A 16,475-nucleotide genomic window follows, 5' to 3' on the forward strand; every position below is an offset into this window, starting at 1 on the left:
GCATTTCCCTGTCTGCTCCGGTTGGTTCCAGCCTGCTAACAGGGCCTCTCTATGTTTCCCTGTGTGAATAGCTCTTTCACTCAGAAGCACATTTAAGAAGCCCGCCAACAGCTGCTTGTCTTCTTCAAATCTCCAACAGAAATGTGAGAGAGTTGATACACTGCTCTTCCTTATATAGTGCTTGCTGCATATCTAATACATTGTGGGGGCTGGTAGCCAATTAGAGCATGGATTGTGGTAGTGCATTCAATGAAAGGAGGGGTGAATTCAAAACTTGCCAATGGAAATCGTGCCTATGAATTTGAAATCCAACAACTGTTTTCCCTGGCACCACCGTGTCTAGGTGAAACAAAGGCTTTCTACTCTAGATATCCTATTCAAAGTCCTTCCCCCTCACCATGTGCAACAAACCTGCACTTCTTTTGTATGCTAATCTACCTCTGGTTGTCTTTTGTCCTGTATGCAGTCCAGCTCACAGCACAAACACAAAATGCATTGTAGTTTTAAAACACTCTACCACGTGGACCTAAAATGTGGGGTCTGTGAACTGGCCTCCAAAACCTGCTCTAAGACACCAGCTCTAATACCTTGCTGGCAGGCAATACATGTTAACCCTGTTTGCCTCCAAATATCCCCTTCATGTTCCAGAAGTCTGCCCTGCAGCTATTTCTTATAAGGGGCCACCCATACAAGGCAACCCCCTTATAAGCTTGTCCAGGCAGCTACGGGACCATGAGTCAAGGGAATACAGCATATAATGCATTAACTGGCCCACTAGGCTTACATAGTTAACCCTACATACACGATTCCTAGCTTATAACCCTATGGGGGACAGTATAAGGGGAACAGAATTACAGGACAACACGGTAAGGTACAATATGAGACCCAAGAGCTGGCACTCTCATCCCTTGCCATATGGTTTCAGGGGCAGCCAGCTGGGCTCTACCTTTATTAATGAAGGCCGGCTACACCCTACCGTCACAAGGACGAGCCTCCAGCTTGTGAATGGCTGACACTGTAGGATCCGTGCTCCTTGCTCCATCTTAAGGATAGCCAGCGAGGGCAATGTAAGGAGACGGCCCGATCAGAGTACCAGACACTCTTAGGCTTGATCCAATGAGGCTCGTGGCAGGCTTTTCAAAAGTGCTCTGCTCGGAATAACAGAGCACTTGGCATTGATGTTCTGGAGAATCCCGACCAGGCTGAGGACAAGTTCTATAGACACAAACCCTGTGAACTAATATTTACAAAGTGAATGATAAAATCCTCGGTGGTGGGTATAGGATCGATATGAGGGCTATGACTACCGTAATAATATTGGTAGTGCCCTCAATGAATATATGTGTATAGGCAAATAGTCTAATATGCAAACAGACTTGGAGGTCTTAAAGGAATATATCCATATGTCTCCATCAAGACATATACAGTATGCATCACATTACAGGTAGGTTTATATAAGCACACACTCTCTCCTCAGGTGGTAAGGGGCATACAGTTGCAATGACAAATTAATCTGTATGTAGTATGCAGATCCGACCTGTGTGATCTAAACGCTTATTACCTTTTTATACCATGTGAGTGCATTGCACATACACTTACTTTTAAAGAGATTTTGTACAGTCTGCACTATGTCCGTGTTTATGTTATTCATTTAAGGTCTCCAGCACTTACCATTCCATTTACCTGTCTGACGGTCCAACGGGCTGCCATTCAGAAAGAAACCTTTATGGGAACATTGCTCACTCTACACTTGTGAGTATTTAGCACACTGCACCTTGATATTTATTTTCATATCAATCACAATACTGCACCATCAGGGAATTTTCTTCTGTTTTACATGATTTTGCGCTTCCCGATGATCTTCACCCCTTCAATGTTGTTATGCCAGACCCCCTAATATCTCATCTTTGTCAGTCCCTCCTCTGATTCTTTAAAACATTGTTTTTTGAGAATTATTGGTATGATGTTAGTCCAGAAACACATTGGGAGGCACAAGGGTGCTCCATCATTTCATAATGCTGCTTGAGGGTGTAGGACAGTGCACGAGGGTGCCTGCCAAATGTAGTCATAGTCTCGTAGTATGGCGTTATAGCCAAATTCTTTTCCAGAGTTAGAACATTGTACTTGGCATCTTCTTTCTTCAAGGGACTGCTGTAGATTGGTTCTGCAAACAATGGCATTATGTCTGCAGAGGGGGTTGCATATTTGTGGATCATGCCTTTTTGACAAATTTAACACAAACATAGATGACAACGAGTATCACAATCACACACATTACCGCATTCAAAAAATTTGCTCCTAGTGATCCTACCAATCCAGTCAGCCCCAAAGGGTCCCAGTCTATGTCACCTTCCTTCCTAAGTCTTTCTTGAATTTCTTCTATCTTATCTAACTCATGCTGTACCTTGCTACTCTGATCTTGGATGAAAACACAACATTGTTCTTTAATTAGGGCACATACACCTCCAGTTGATGCTAAAATGTAATCTAAAGCCATTCTGTTTTGTAAGGCCATCAGCCTGATCTGAACCTGTTCTTGGTTTAGTGATGCTATGGCTGTAGTAGTGTGATTGAGGACTTCATCTAACACATCTGTTAATGTATTAAGCCTGTCATATAGTAACCCAACTCCTACATTTGGAAATAAACTAGCCCAAAATTGTTCTTTCCATAAACTACTTTTCAGTCCTGCAGTGTTTGGTGTTTTTCTCTTGTTTCTGAGACGCCCTGCAGGTAATTCTTTGGTGAATGTAAATGCAGGGACCACTTTCCCTAAATAACAAGATCCTATATAATTGCAAGGTAAGATTCTATATGCTCACTTTTCACAGAGCCAATAAATTCCACGTGGTAGAGTAAAGTTTCTGCATCCACGAAAAATTGCATCTACTGATAAAGATGTGTTTGCAGCTATGTATTTTGTTGCTGCTATTTGTTTTGCTCTATATTGTGTCTGATTTAGTGTACTGTTATCTATGCATTTGTACCAATAGGAAATTGATCTTCGGTCTTTGTTTACATATATTTCTAGTTCAAAACAAGTGTCATTTGTGGGAGGGAGGACTTTACCTATGGAAACATTTCCAATTGTACTGCTTATATGACAACCTCCCACTGGAATATTATTCAATAACGGTACTCTGTTAAATTCTTTGGAGAATTGTCCAGTCAACATATCTGGTAATCTTGGTGTGTCATTTGCTGCAGGAGTTAATTCTTCCTGGGTATAAGGAATGCCAATCCAAGGTGACTCCTGATTATGAGGCACATATCCACATACCCAGCAAGATTCGTTAATACCAGATTTCTGGTATATTGTTCTGCATGTGTCCATAAATGTATTATCTCTTTCCCAAGGGGTTAAATGTAAGTCTTGTTTGTTTCTGGATGTACCAGTGGACTTTGTGATGTTTGTGGGTGAGATGCTTTGTGTAGTGTTACCTTGACCATGGTGATAGATATCTGCGATGTATAAGGAACACAGACAGATGAGTATTGTTGACAAAGCTCCGCAGAGCATCATCATGACAATCCTGTCATCTCTCTGTGGGTTATACCTTCGCAGACCCAATGGTCCATACATCTTAAAAATCTAACTTATACACACTATAAAAGAATAAAAATATTGAGTCTCTGAAAAATGAAATGTTCTGATAGAAATCAGGAATATTGAGTCTTTGAAAAAATAGAATGTTTTGAGTCTTTGAAAAAAGGAAATGTTCCTGATAAGATCAGTCCTCTGCCTGGTATCTTATTTTCCTCGTTGGTTAACGGTCAAAGTTTATGTCTCGTCAAAATGTTAACTTGATACGCCTGTGCTTTAGGTGACTTTGGTCTTTGGTGGAGCTGGAATGAGTTTTATAAGAGCCACGTGGATCCAGGAATCTCTGACTTTAATTGCTGTATTGGTGGTTAGTATGGTCCTTTTCATCTGGGATGAAGAGCATGCTTGTTTAGGAACTACTTGACCTTTAACTCCGTCTCGTGTAGGTGCACTTTTATCATACCTTATGCCTAGAGAGACTCAAAAAATGTATTAGTGGCATACAATACTTATTAATTGTTTTATTACCAATAGATGGTCCTTAATTTGTTCCTTTGAACTACTGATAGTCATAAGTCATCCCATAAGTGTCCCATAGGGAGATAATTTATAACTAGGAACAAATTCTTGTACACTGGCGACACACTTTATTCGAGCTTGGCTAGTCCCACGAATTCGGGTATACCCGGGTGTATTGAGGTTTGTGACTGTTTTCTGCCCGAGTGCATTGAGTTATTTTCCAAGCAGGGATTGAAGCATTTTATTCCCACTGGCTGCAATACTGCACAGTATATATATATATACTGCATTACAATTCATGAATTTATGCCATCTGGTAGACACGCGAAGCATTGCAGCCTATTAAATCCTAATCATTATCATTTAACAGATCAGCCGCCCATCAGCCAGGCATGAACCCAGGCTGGGAAGGCAAATGCAACGGGGCTTGTCAGAGGTGAGGAGTGGCGCATTCCAGGTATCTGCCAGGTACATACCGGGTATTTGCTCGAATAAAGTGTGTCGGTGCAGTATCAATGTGTTTACTACTGTCTTAACATCCGCATATAGACAGAGGTATCTCCTATTAATGCTCCTCATATTTAAAACTAAGCAGCTAATGTGGACTTGACTGTACTACAATCTAAGTTCCTAAGACTTTGGGCCTCATCCATTGTCAAACCAATTGCTTCAATAATCAACTCTATCCTTTCTACAGGCCATATCCCTAAGACCTGGAAAACTACCAGAGTTTGTCCCAATCTTCAAAAGTGGGGACAAAAACACTGTCTCAAACTACAGACCAATATCTCTTCTCCCAATACACACTTGCTCTCATTCATGCCTCACTATCATCTCCTCCGATGCAAATGGTATCAACCTTTTCATAAAATACTAACTAACCTTAAAACTTGCCCCACAAATTAAACATCCCAATAGCTCATGGCTATTATTTCACACACAGTCACTCCTACCAAACCCATTGTGGCCAAGCACTGCCATCTACAGCACTTATTCCCTCACCTGCTATCTCTGTAAATTTCCCTTAAACCTTAGATTGTAAGCTCTTAAGGGCAGGGATTTCCTTTCCTATTGTCTGATTTTGCTGCACTTACTATTCTATTATAATTCCCTCTACTGTATTCTTTGTGAAGTGCTGAGTACATTTTTGACGCTATATATAAATTCATACACTACAATTCACTACTATCCAAAGTCATGGTCAAAAATGTGTTCACTCCCAATTAAACAATTACTATACTAAGACAAATGCCCCTAGCCAATTCCAGTCAGGCCTCCACCCCAAACACTCCATTGTAACTATTCTGCTAAAAATATGAAATGCCTTGCATATTATATATACCCTGCTCACTTATGTAACTGTATTTGCAACTAGGTATCACCTGTCCTTTAACTCTATACCTAGAACATATCCAAAAACGAGAGGTGACTCCCAATGCACCACTTTGGCAAAACATTCTACAAATATTTTAACAATAACTACTGCTTATAATAAAATAGAACACCTATGGAAAAAATAAATGGTTAAAAGTTATAAAATATATCACATATTCAGATTAGTCAAATGCTTTTGTATAGGACTTCACACTAAATTTCTTGTAATATAATCTCTTTGCAGAGTGCCATACACACTGACAGCGTTATTTTTTAAAAGACACTCAGTGAAAAATTTCAGAGCTTGTTTATCTTGGGCAATTTGCCAGCCTGGGCGTTTCGCCAAAAAAAAGACCTTTAGTGCAAAGCAGATAACAAAACAGTTTCTCCGTCTTCTAAATATTAATTACTGGATTGAAACTTCAGCTCAAAGTTAAAAATGGAGCTCTCTCCACAGCAATAAAACCGAAAAAAATTATGGCCTCTCTAAAAATAAAAATATGATCTTTCAAAAACAAAAATATGGCCTCTCAAAAATAAAAATGGGACAATTAACTAAACTGAGGTTAGATCAACTTATGAACACACCATATATAATTGAAACAATACGTGCGAGCTTAAAAATCTCTCCAACATATCCTAATCCTATAGAAATGCAATTGACATGTTTTTACTGGTTTACACACAATACAGAAACCACAATACAGACACACAAAGAACATATACACAAACTTCTCTCCTACACAGTGAATCAATTTCTCATAAATAACCTGTTTTTAAAACTAATTTTTTTTTAATGCTCCGGAGCTTTTGAGTTTTGAGTTAACTTTTCGTATCTTTTGCACATTCCTTTGGAGAAAAAGGGGGGTTTTGGCGCGGTCTGTGCTGCTGTTATTCTGATTCTCTTTCCAGTTGCCATTAGAACAGAAGGAAAAAGAATATTTTCTGGTTTAAAAGACCCATTCGTGTGGCCAGTGCGAACAAACCTTTTAAATTCCATTCTTTTCCGTTCTCGTCTCTCTCTTAGGGCTGCTCTGCAATTACTGGCAACATGTCCTACCTTTTTACACTTATAACACTTTCTGTCCCTTCCAAACACTTTCTGTCCCTTCCAAACAATATACACACAGTCTCTAATTGTATCACAATTTCTGCATATAAACCTTTCATTAAAATAACCCTCAATACCTAATTCCTCAACACCATTGTATGCCTTGATTATCTATCGGCAAATTCACTTGCTATTTCTTTCCTATTCACTTTCTTTTTCACTTGTTATTATATTAACTTCTGTCCTGGCAATGGTAAAAATTAATGCAGCGGGACCCTTCTGTCCCTCAACATAATTCTTTTGACCCATATTAACGTAAGGTATGTTTCCATGTGGGATTCAAAAACACACGAGACGGCGCTCCCTGAGCTTATCAATCCCACAGAAAAAGACCCCTCCTTCATTTAAACATCTGCGCAATTTGTTGATAATAGTACAAACAGTGCCATTCTCTGGCCAACAAAATATCTTTATATTGTCTCTTTTCATTCTCTGTATTCATTCTTTATTATTTCGTCTGCAGACACACAATCCTTTGAGAATTTTTGGTTTCCCATTATTCCCCTGTTACAGAAATCAAATTTAATTGACCTGTACAATACTTCTTCGGTTACAGAAATCAAATTTAATTGACCTGTACAATACTTTGGCTACAGCAATCAACTGTTAATTGACCTGTACAATTTAGCGTTACAATAATCAACACAAGCTGATTACGTACAACTCTTTTGGCATGTTATTGTTCTGAATAGTGTAAATATACAAATAAGGACCTGTCACAAGACTGTTCCCCAATCACATTTTCTCACCATAACTATACCAAAGAAAAACTTGAATCACTTCAGCGGGTCCAACCCAGTCCTGATAAACCTTATACTTTTATAACATGGATACAGATAAGACTTTCTAACCAGATCTCCATGAATAACTCACTTGGTATGTAAATGACAAAACAGAGCAAATGTACAATCAGGGACCCGTCCTGCTCAGACAACAAAAATATTTATCACAACCCTGGACGGTCTGAAAACAATCCCTTTAAGCACACAAACACTCACCTTCATCACCAAAACACCAAAACTTTTAATGGGACTCTTACCTTAGCCCCTAACAACTCTTAACAACTCTTACACTTTAAAATGAATACAGGAACAGAGAATAATAAATTCACGTGAAACTGCTAGGGATTCTTACTCGTCACATCAGATAAGACACCGTTCAAAAATCAGCTCCACGCACCACTCAAAACAATTTAATCAGGCTGTTTGTCTAAAAATGCAGGTAGCCTTACCTTGATTCATATGAGCGCTCAGGTTTGAGTGATGGAGGAGTGATTCATCCGGGTGCTCGATTCCGATGATATTGAGTCCCTATTTCGGAATGCGCCATCTGAGAAAAGCGTAAATAAAAAACACAGTCTGAGGTTATTTTGAAAACAGAATAACACGTGAATTTATTCAAGTCAAGTGCACAACGGAGACAGCTTCAAAACAAAAGCTCTCTAAATAATAAACATGGTATGCCATATATTTATACCCTAAATCCTAAAGCTCCACCCCGTTATGGGGGGGCTTGCATGTCACTAAACATTACCTCATTTTGTAATACATAACAATACTAAAGCTGATGTCATTTTGTAATACATAATAATATTGTATAACTACCTGTCAGCTAGAAACCATTCTGGGGTTAAATGGGATGTGCCTATCCTACCACCTGGCATTTGTGTGAGAACTAGTTTATCTCATGGGTTCTCATAACCTTTAGCTTGTTTACACTTTCAATTTGAAGCTGATTGGATGAGGAAGGGTCAATAAATTCAACTAAGAGCGAAAACATTATATTTTCTGCTTCACACATTTGTTTATACAGAAATGTAACACAGAAATTAAGACTCACAGAGACAAGACAAGATGGCGGATTGAAATATTCACACAAAATGGTTTCATCCTAAATGCTGTTATGTTGTTATGCCAGACCCCCTAATATCTCATCTTTGTCACTTCCTTAAGCGGGCGCCCTGCACCTAGTTTCCCCTGTTCTGTGTATTTTGTTATGTCTGCTGGCTTTGCCAGAATAAACCCATTTTATTCAACAATCTTTGTCCCGTCTGGTGCTAGTGATCTCTGGTAAAAGGTGTTAAAAGTTCCTGGACTCCCGTGACAACGTCATCAGTGCCGGTTACTATTGGCCCATGTGATGCAGGAGCTTCAAACCTGAAAGTCCTGCTTGCTGAGCCAGAGCAGCTACCGGTACCTACTTTGGAGGTAAGTATCTCCAGAAGTAGGGGGTACCCGGAGCTGAAATTAAAGGGGTTCGGCTCCAGAGCCCCCTGCTTCAATTCTATATTAGTGTGACTGCATCAGAGGGGAAAAGAGAGACGGGGAGGGAGTGTAGGAGGGGGAAGAGGGACGGACAGGTGGGAGAGTGAGATGGTGGTGAGTAAGATGGGGGAAGGGGAAAGAGACGGGCAGGGAAGAGAGGGTTGGGGTTCCCCAGAATTTCACAAAATAATTCTAGGGTTCCATAGCTAAAAAAAGGTGGAAAAACACTGCTCTATGCAGTGGAGGAAATACAAAGCACACAGTATAAAACTGATAGTGTAGGTACCTGCTGGAAGGGTCTACCTTCACATGGTTGCAGGCTTAAAATGTTTTGGCCAAAAGGTTGAACTAAATTACCGATACTAATGAAAAGAAAAAACACAGAAATTAATCAAATAATTTGTCATATTGGAAATGTGTTGAGGCTTCTTTGTTTACTGTTAAGAAAATAAAATGGAATATCAATTAAGTGAATTTATTGATAGATTTTTTTTTTAGTCAACTGCTTGGCAATGACTGAGTTAACTTGAATTGGGCGTGACGTCCTAGTGCTATTTAACCTGGCTTCCTAGGTTGTGTTTTCCTCAGTTCAGGTTGACTCCTTCTGCAGATAGCACAATGAATATTTTCCTTGAAATCCTTTTGCTGCTGCTTACTGTGATCTATTCATACTTGGAGTCATTTGTGAAGCTGTTCATTCCTTTGAAGAGAAAGTCGGTGAGGGGGGAGATTGTTCTGATCACAGGGGCTGGTCATGGCATAGGAAGGATCACAGCAACTGAATTTGCCAAACTCCAGAGCGTGCTGGTTTTGTGGGACATTAATAAGGTGAGCAGAGAGAACTGAATTAAAACAATGCATTCTTCTTGTTACACCATGTCACAATAGACAGATAGCCTTTGATCTTGTGTTTAGTCTAAAATGACCTTATGGTACACATGCTATATGCTACATTAAAGCATCAGTCTGGGCTGATTGCCATATTATTTTATTTTTACTTTAAAAGATCTCATCTTGTCCTTCCAGGAAATACTTTTATAATTTTTTCATTGAATATTACACTCGTGAGTAAATTACGTGCAGTTAAGAGGGATTCAGGGTCCATTGCAGTCTGTGGTTACTATGGTAACCTCAAATGCTGGAAATGAAGAAAATCAAGGAAATGGAGTGGTTCGGTGCCTCAGTCACCAGAAACATAGATTGTAAGCTCATCTGGGCAGGGACTGTGTCTTTAACAGTCCCTACTGTATGTGCTGCCGACCGTTAACTATACAGGGGTGCGCAGACTTGGTGCTGTGCCCCCCGGCCTACTCTCCCCCCGTATTGCGCCTCCCCCCCACACACTTACCTTTGTGCCAGTGTCCAATGACGCTATGGAGTCATGTAACATCACATGACCCCGTGGTGTCATTTGACGCAGCGTTGCGGCGTCCGAAGCCGGATGAAGAGTGCGGGGCCTCTGTAACCGCCGTGCCCCCCAGTTTGCGCACCGCTGCACTATACTGTAATTGTGAAACACTTTGAGTCCCATTGGGAGGAAATAAAGTTATTATTTTTAACACTAAAAAAATTGTTTTAGCGAGAAAGAAATGCTCAGGAGGCAAGATATTGTATTAGTTGAACTCCTATAGGCTTCTTGGAGGATTGCAGCTTTAATACAACCAGTACTTGGTTCTTGTTTGAATTACTAGCAGTGGTTATCAACACACTTAAAGTACTGTACTTTAATTACATTTCAACTACTACTTGTAATTTAAACAAGAACCAACTAGTGCCTCCCAGAGGCCAAACAAATGCTTTTGTGATGGCCAAGTTTAAAGGGCACTCTTTAAACTGGGCACCTGTTAATGCTTTTGTTGTCCCGGGAACCCAATTTTGTAGTTGGTGGGCAAAGAAAGATTGCTTGGGACCCCCAAAGAACTAGAATTCCACTTAGTGGAACTTTAACTGTGTTATTAGTGCAGGGAAACTGCCATAGTTTGTCTCACTCTTTCTTAACCTTTCTATATGTGCATTTGTCACTCAATGTTCTCCCTATTCTTTGTCACTTTCTCCCAGAGTATACATTATATTGCTCCTGTCTCTTTAGTGCCACCATACTGGGCCAGTCCTTCAGGTTTGGAACGCCTGTATTAGGGGGACGTGGAACATAAATAGTAAGGACAAGAGACAAAAAATACAGCCTCTTCAAAGTCAGTACATGGCTGAGGTTGAAACATAATTCTCTCATGTCAACACTACAATTCATGCAATATTTTGCTGGCCCACCTACCTATAAATGGATTAAATATAGGGCAGGGATAAGAAGATAAAAAACGAAGAAAATAAACTTACACAATAATAGCAAGATCAAACCCCAGTCTCCCAAAATTATATATATATATATATTGTGCCAACTGAAGTGCTTCTGGAAAAATGACCTAAAATGTACACCAATATATGTTATTGACTACTGTGTATCATTGTTTTGTTTCCTATCTTCTCTATGCGGTGGAGGAAATACAAAGGATACAGTATAACATTAATAATGTAGGTACCTGCTGAAAGGATCTACTTTGACATGGTTGCAGGCTCAACATGTTTTGACAAAAGATTTACTTAAATGACCAATACTTCCAAAAAGAAAAAAAAAATAGAGAAATGAATGAAATACCTTGACATATTTAATGTGTATTGGGGCTTCTTTGTTTCCTGTTAAGAAAATAAAATGGAATATCAATTCACTGTATTTATTGTTATTTTTTTCTTACAGTCAACGGCTTGGGAATGACTGAGTTAACTTGACTTGGGCTGCTGCCCTTTGTACTGTGCCCTACTACTAATGCTATTTGACCTGGCTGGCTAGTTTGTGTTTTTCATGTTCAGTTCATGTTTACTCCCTCTGCAGAAAGCACAATGAATATTTTCCTTGAACTGCTGCTTACTGTCACTAGCATATCACTATTTTTTTTTAATGTACAATTATACATTTTTCACTTTAGTTTTTTCAAAACAATCCATTTTACAATGTGCCTTTCCCTTGTTCTACAGTAGTTCATAAATACAAATGATCTTGTTAGACCTTCCTCACTTGGGCCCTTGTACGTTTTTATACTTTTTTTTTAAGTGTACTTTGAGCACTGTTTTCTGTGATCCAATATCAGTGTTATTCCAAACAATGCACGTTATGGACTGTTTACATATACACTTTAGTAATACATTGAAAAGAAACATATCTGTTGGGATATCTGAAAAAGAGGCCAGACCAATGTCACTGAGCCTTGCTGACAGAGCAGTCAGAGCAGCCACTTGCTATAAGATGTGAAATGAAGGTTGGACTTGGATCATTGGGTTGGCACAAACGATAAATTGCAGACACCAAAACCTACTATTAATATCTTCTACTCGGCTGCCATGAATCTATTTGAAATACTATGCGATAAGACATCTTTAGGCACCAGAATACACCTAACAGTACATGCAAATGAATGTTTATGATCAGGGCAGCCAACAGCCATCCCGGGTTTGTTGAATGGGGCAAGGTGTTTCTGTGGGCAGCCCTGTGTGTCGCCCCCTCTCTCCCACTTCCCTCTCTCTCTCACACTCCCCCTTTCCTTCTATTTCACTCCCCTCTCTCACACTCCCTCTCTCTCTTCCAAATACACACACTCCCTTCCCCTAACACTCTTCCCCACCTCTCACTCTCTCCCCTCTTTTTCCCTATCCCTCACTGTCACTCCCCCCTCCTTTCTCTTTCTTTAACTTTCCCTCTCGCACTCTCCCCCTTTATTTCCCACTTCCATTCATTCTCTCACTCTTAATCCTCTCATACACCCATTCTCTCTCACTCCACACCTCTCGTACAACCCCATCTCTCCCTCCCATCCATTCCATTTGTAACGGGTATTCCCCTACCCAATCGCAGATATAGTGTGGGTGCGGAGAACCTACTGTTACCCGGTGTGGTGCTTTACCTGTTAGGCTCACAGCAGCCTGCAACGGAGCTTCGCAAAGGATCCGATGACGAATGAACACAGGAACTACCGTCCGGGGCGATCCCACCCGGATGGCCTCTGCAGCAACAACGAAGATTTGCGCCCAACCCTCTGGACGGACGCGCAGCGTCTGCTGAGTCCCTAACTAACACTAATAGTAAGGGGCAGGGTCCCTAACCTAGGTGAACAAAAAAGGTAATAGTGCGCAAAACTAAATCGTGACGTGATAAAGTGAAGGATATGTGAAATAAACAACTTAAACTAGAATTGAGCGTCTGCAGCTGTGATGGGATGGGGGGGCTCAGAAACCCCCTGGAGCTAACAAATGGATACAAAAAAGACACAGCGCACAACGCTCATAGTGCATTACAAAATATTATTGACATATATAATAAATGGGTGAGTAATGTGCGTACATCAAATACAATAATAACGAGCAGTTTCGGGATATTTTACCCAACGCCTCCGGAGACCAGGAAAGGTGTCCAGGCAGGAGTGATGCTGCTGTCCTTGATATTGCAGGGTCCTATTGAAATTGGTGCACAACCTCTGCTGTTCCTTGCTCCCCTAAGCACAGGCAGGCTGGGAGATGCTGATTCCTGCAGTGCTGCAGCAGGGCAGTCTTTGGCATCAGCTCGGCGCCAGCACTCTCCTCCGTGTGAAGCGCTTCCTGGATCGTGACGTCACCACGGGGATTTCGGCGCCGCTCACAAGCAGTCAAAGTCGCGCAGTAGGGTGCTAGTATGAGGCTAGAACACTAGTAAACCTTGTCCTACGCGTTTCGAAACGGAACGTTTCTTCTTCAGGGACTAATAATGAGTGGATTCAAGTAGAAGCTATATATCCCGCGATCGTGCCTCATTGGCTAACCCCTTAGTTCTATTGTCCAATAGGGAACCAACGGGGGCGGGGTTAGAGTCCCGAAAACATACGTCACTAGCTATGATTAACAAATGCAAAAAACTTTGAACAAACTTTATTAACAAAAACACTGTTAACCAAGACGTAGTTGATGGGCTAAAACAAAGGGAAAAAGTGTTAAAAACATAATAATTACACACAGAAATCAATAATATCATTGCCCTATGGACCTGAATAATAGGTAGTGAGATATAGGATATATAAGACGCATAAAAGTGTTAGAAAGGTTCTGAACATATTGAGCAGCAGAATAGAATAAAATTGAAATGGTTAAAATGATTACAATGTCTAGAGGCATATTATAAAATAAAAGGACATAATATGATATAAAAAATTCCTTGTAAAAGACTTAAAATAGAGAGTTACTTTTAATAGATGATTAATACAGAGACCAAATATCTATGTCCTCGTTTAGACCTCCTGGATACAAGGTGTTTAATTTATGTATCCAGAAGGTTTCTTGCCTGGATAATTCCTTAACCCTGTCCCCCCCTCTCCTATTCTTTGGAATATGTTTAATCCCTTTAAAAAGGAGGGTTGAGGGATCACTGTTATGGCATGTTGCATAGTGTTTGGAGAGACTGTGTTTCATGAACCCCAGTTTAATGTTCCGCAAGTGTTCTAGAATGAGCTTCCGCCACGGGGAACTTGTGGCAAGTATATTATGAGTAACCCTGTACTCGGTGCAGCGCCTCCACCTGCGATGGCTCCCACCAGAGGGGGAGTGGTTCCTCGCAGGACAATATATATCACTCAGCACACAGTATGTATAACAACCAATACCTTTACTAGTGTAACCATACTCATGCATAACAATCAACAGATCAACAGGTGTCCCTCTCTAGAGGAGATACTAACTAATGCGTCTCGCAGGATGCTACCCCCTTCACCAGGTGATCCCACCCCGTGTCCAGTAAACACACACACAGTACGTTTCCGACCCTTCCTAGTGAGATGATATGTATGACTGCGCAGTCACTGGTCCCGTGTGAATCTGATATATCGTTGGTGCACTTGATGAGGGTTACCTGCCGAGCACCCCAGTGCTCGGTCCTGCAACGGAGCTTCGCAAAGGATCCGATGACGAATGAACACAGGAACTACCGTCCGGGGCGATCCCACCCGGATGGCCTCTGCAGCAACAACGAAGATTTGCGCCCAACCCTCTGGACGGACGCGCAGCGTCTGCTGAGTCCCTAACTAACACTAATAGTAAGGGGCAGGGTCCCTAACCTAGGTGAACAAAAAAGGTAATAGTGCGCAAAACTAAATCGTGACGTGATAAAGTGAAGGATATGTGAAATAAACAACTTAAACTAGAATTGAGCGTCTGCAGCTGTGATGGGATGGGGGGGCTCAGAAACCCCCTGGAGCTAACAAATGGATACAAAAAAGACACAGCGCACAACGCTCATAGTGCATTACAAAATATTATTGACATATATAATAAATGGGTGAGTAATGTGCGTACATCAAATACAATAATAACGAGCAGTTTCGGGATATTTTACCCAACGCCTCCGGAGACCAGGAAAGGTGTCCTTGCAGGAGTGATGCTGCTGTCCTTGATATTGCAGGGTCCTATTGAAATTGGTGCACAACCTCTGCTGTTCCTTGCTCCCCTAAGCACAGGCAGGCTGGGAGATGCTGATTCCTGCAGTGCTGCAGCAGGGCAGTCTTTGGCATCAGCTGGGCGCCAGCACTCTCCTCCGTGTGAAGCGCTTCCTGGATCGTGACGTCACCACGGGGATTTCGGCGCCGCTCACAAGCAGTCAAAGTCGCGCAGTAGGGTGCTAGTATGAGGCTAGAACACTAGTAAACCTTGTCCTACGCGTTTCGAAACGGAACGTTTCTTCTTCAGGGACTAATAATGAGTGGATTCAAGTAGAAGCTATATATCCCGCGATCGTGCCTCATTGGCTAACCCCTTAGTTCTATTGTCCAATAGGGAACCAACGGGGGCGGGGTTAGAGTCCCGAAAACATACGTCACTAGCTATGATTAACAAATGCAAAAAACTTTGAACAAACTTTATTAACAAAAACACTGTTAACCAAGACGTAGTTGATGGGCTAAAACAAAGGGAAAAAGTGTTAAAAACATAATAATTACACACAGAAATCAATAATATCATTGCCCTATGGACCTGAATAATAGGTAGTGAGATATAGGATATATAAGACGCATAAAAGTGTTAGAAAGGTTCTGAACATATTGAGCAGCAGAATAGAATAAAATTGAAATGGTTAAAATGATTACAATGTCTAGAGGCATATTATAAAATAAAAGGACATAATATGATATAAAAAAATCCTTGTAAAAGACTTAAAATAGAGAGTTACTTTTAATAGATGATTAATACAGAGACCAAATATCTATGTCCTCGTTTAGACCTCCTGGATACAAGGTGTTTAATTTATGTATCCAGAAGGTTTCTTGCCTGGATAATTCCTTAACCCTGTCCCCCCCTCTCCTATTCTTTGGAATATGTTTAATCCCTTTAAAAAGGAGGGTTGAGGGATCACTGTTATGGCATGTTGCATAGTGTTTGGAGAGACTGTGTTTCATGAACCCCAGTTTAATGTTCCGCAAGTGTTCTAGAATGCGTACTTTTAGAGCACGTTTTGTGCGCCCCACATAAAAAAGACCACAAGGGCATTCTAATAAATACACTACATGGTCAGTGTTACAAAGAATAAAATCATTAATATTAATAATATCACCGTTTGGGCATTTAAAAGTTTTTTTATCAGGATGCATGTGTTTGC

The 16,475-nt window shown here is 40.7% G+C and overlaps 1 protein-coding gene across 1 annotated transcript in view; it reads left to right on the top strand.

The window, feature by feature from the left end:
- Window positions 1-9,385: 9,385 nt before the first annotated feature.
- LOC142497556 (17-beta-hydroxysteroid dehydrogenase 13-like) overlaps window positions 9,386-16,475 on the top strand; it is a 53,069-nt gene continuing 45,979 nt past the window's right edge. Inside the window, exon 1 of the mRNA XM_075605515.1 lies at window positions 9,386-9,640. Within this exon, the coding sequence (XP_075461630.1) occupies window positions 9,431-9,640 (210 nt within the window). The 5' untranslated portion in view covers window positions 9,386-9,430. The remainder of the gene's footprint in view (window positions 9,641-16,475) is intronic.

The sequence above is a fragment of the Ascaphus truei genome, chromosome 1 (assembly GCF_040206685.1).
Source record: "Ascaphus truei isolate aAscTru1 chromosome 1, aAscTru1.hap1, whole genome shotgun sequence".
In the NCBI taxonomy this organism is placed as follows: Eukaryota; Metazoa; Chordata; class Amphibia; order Anura; family Ascaphidae; genus Ascaphus; species Ascaphus truei.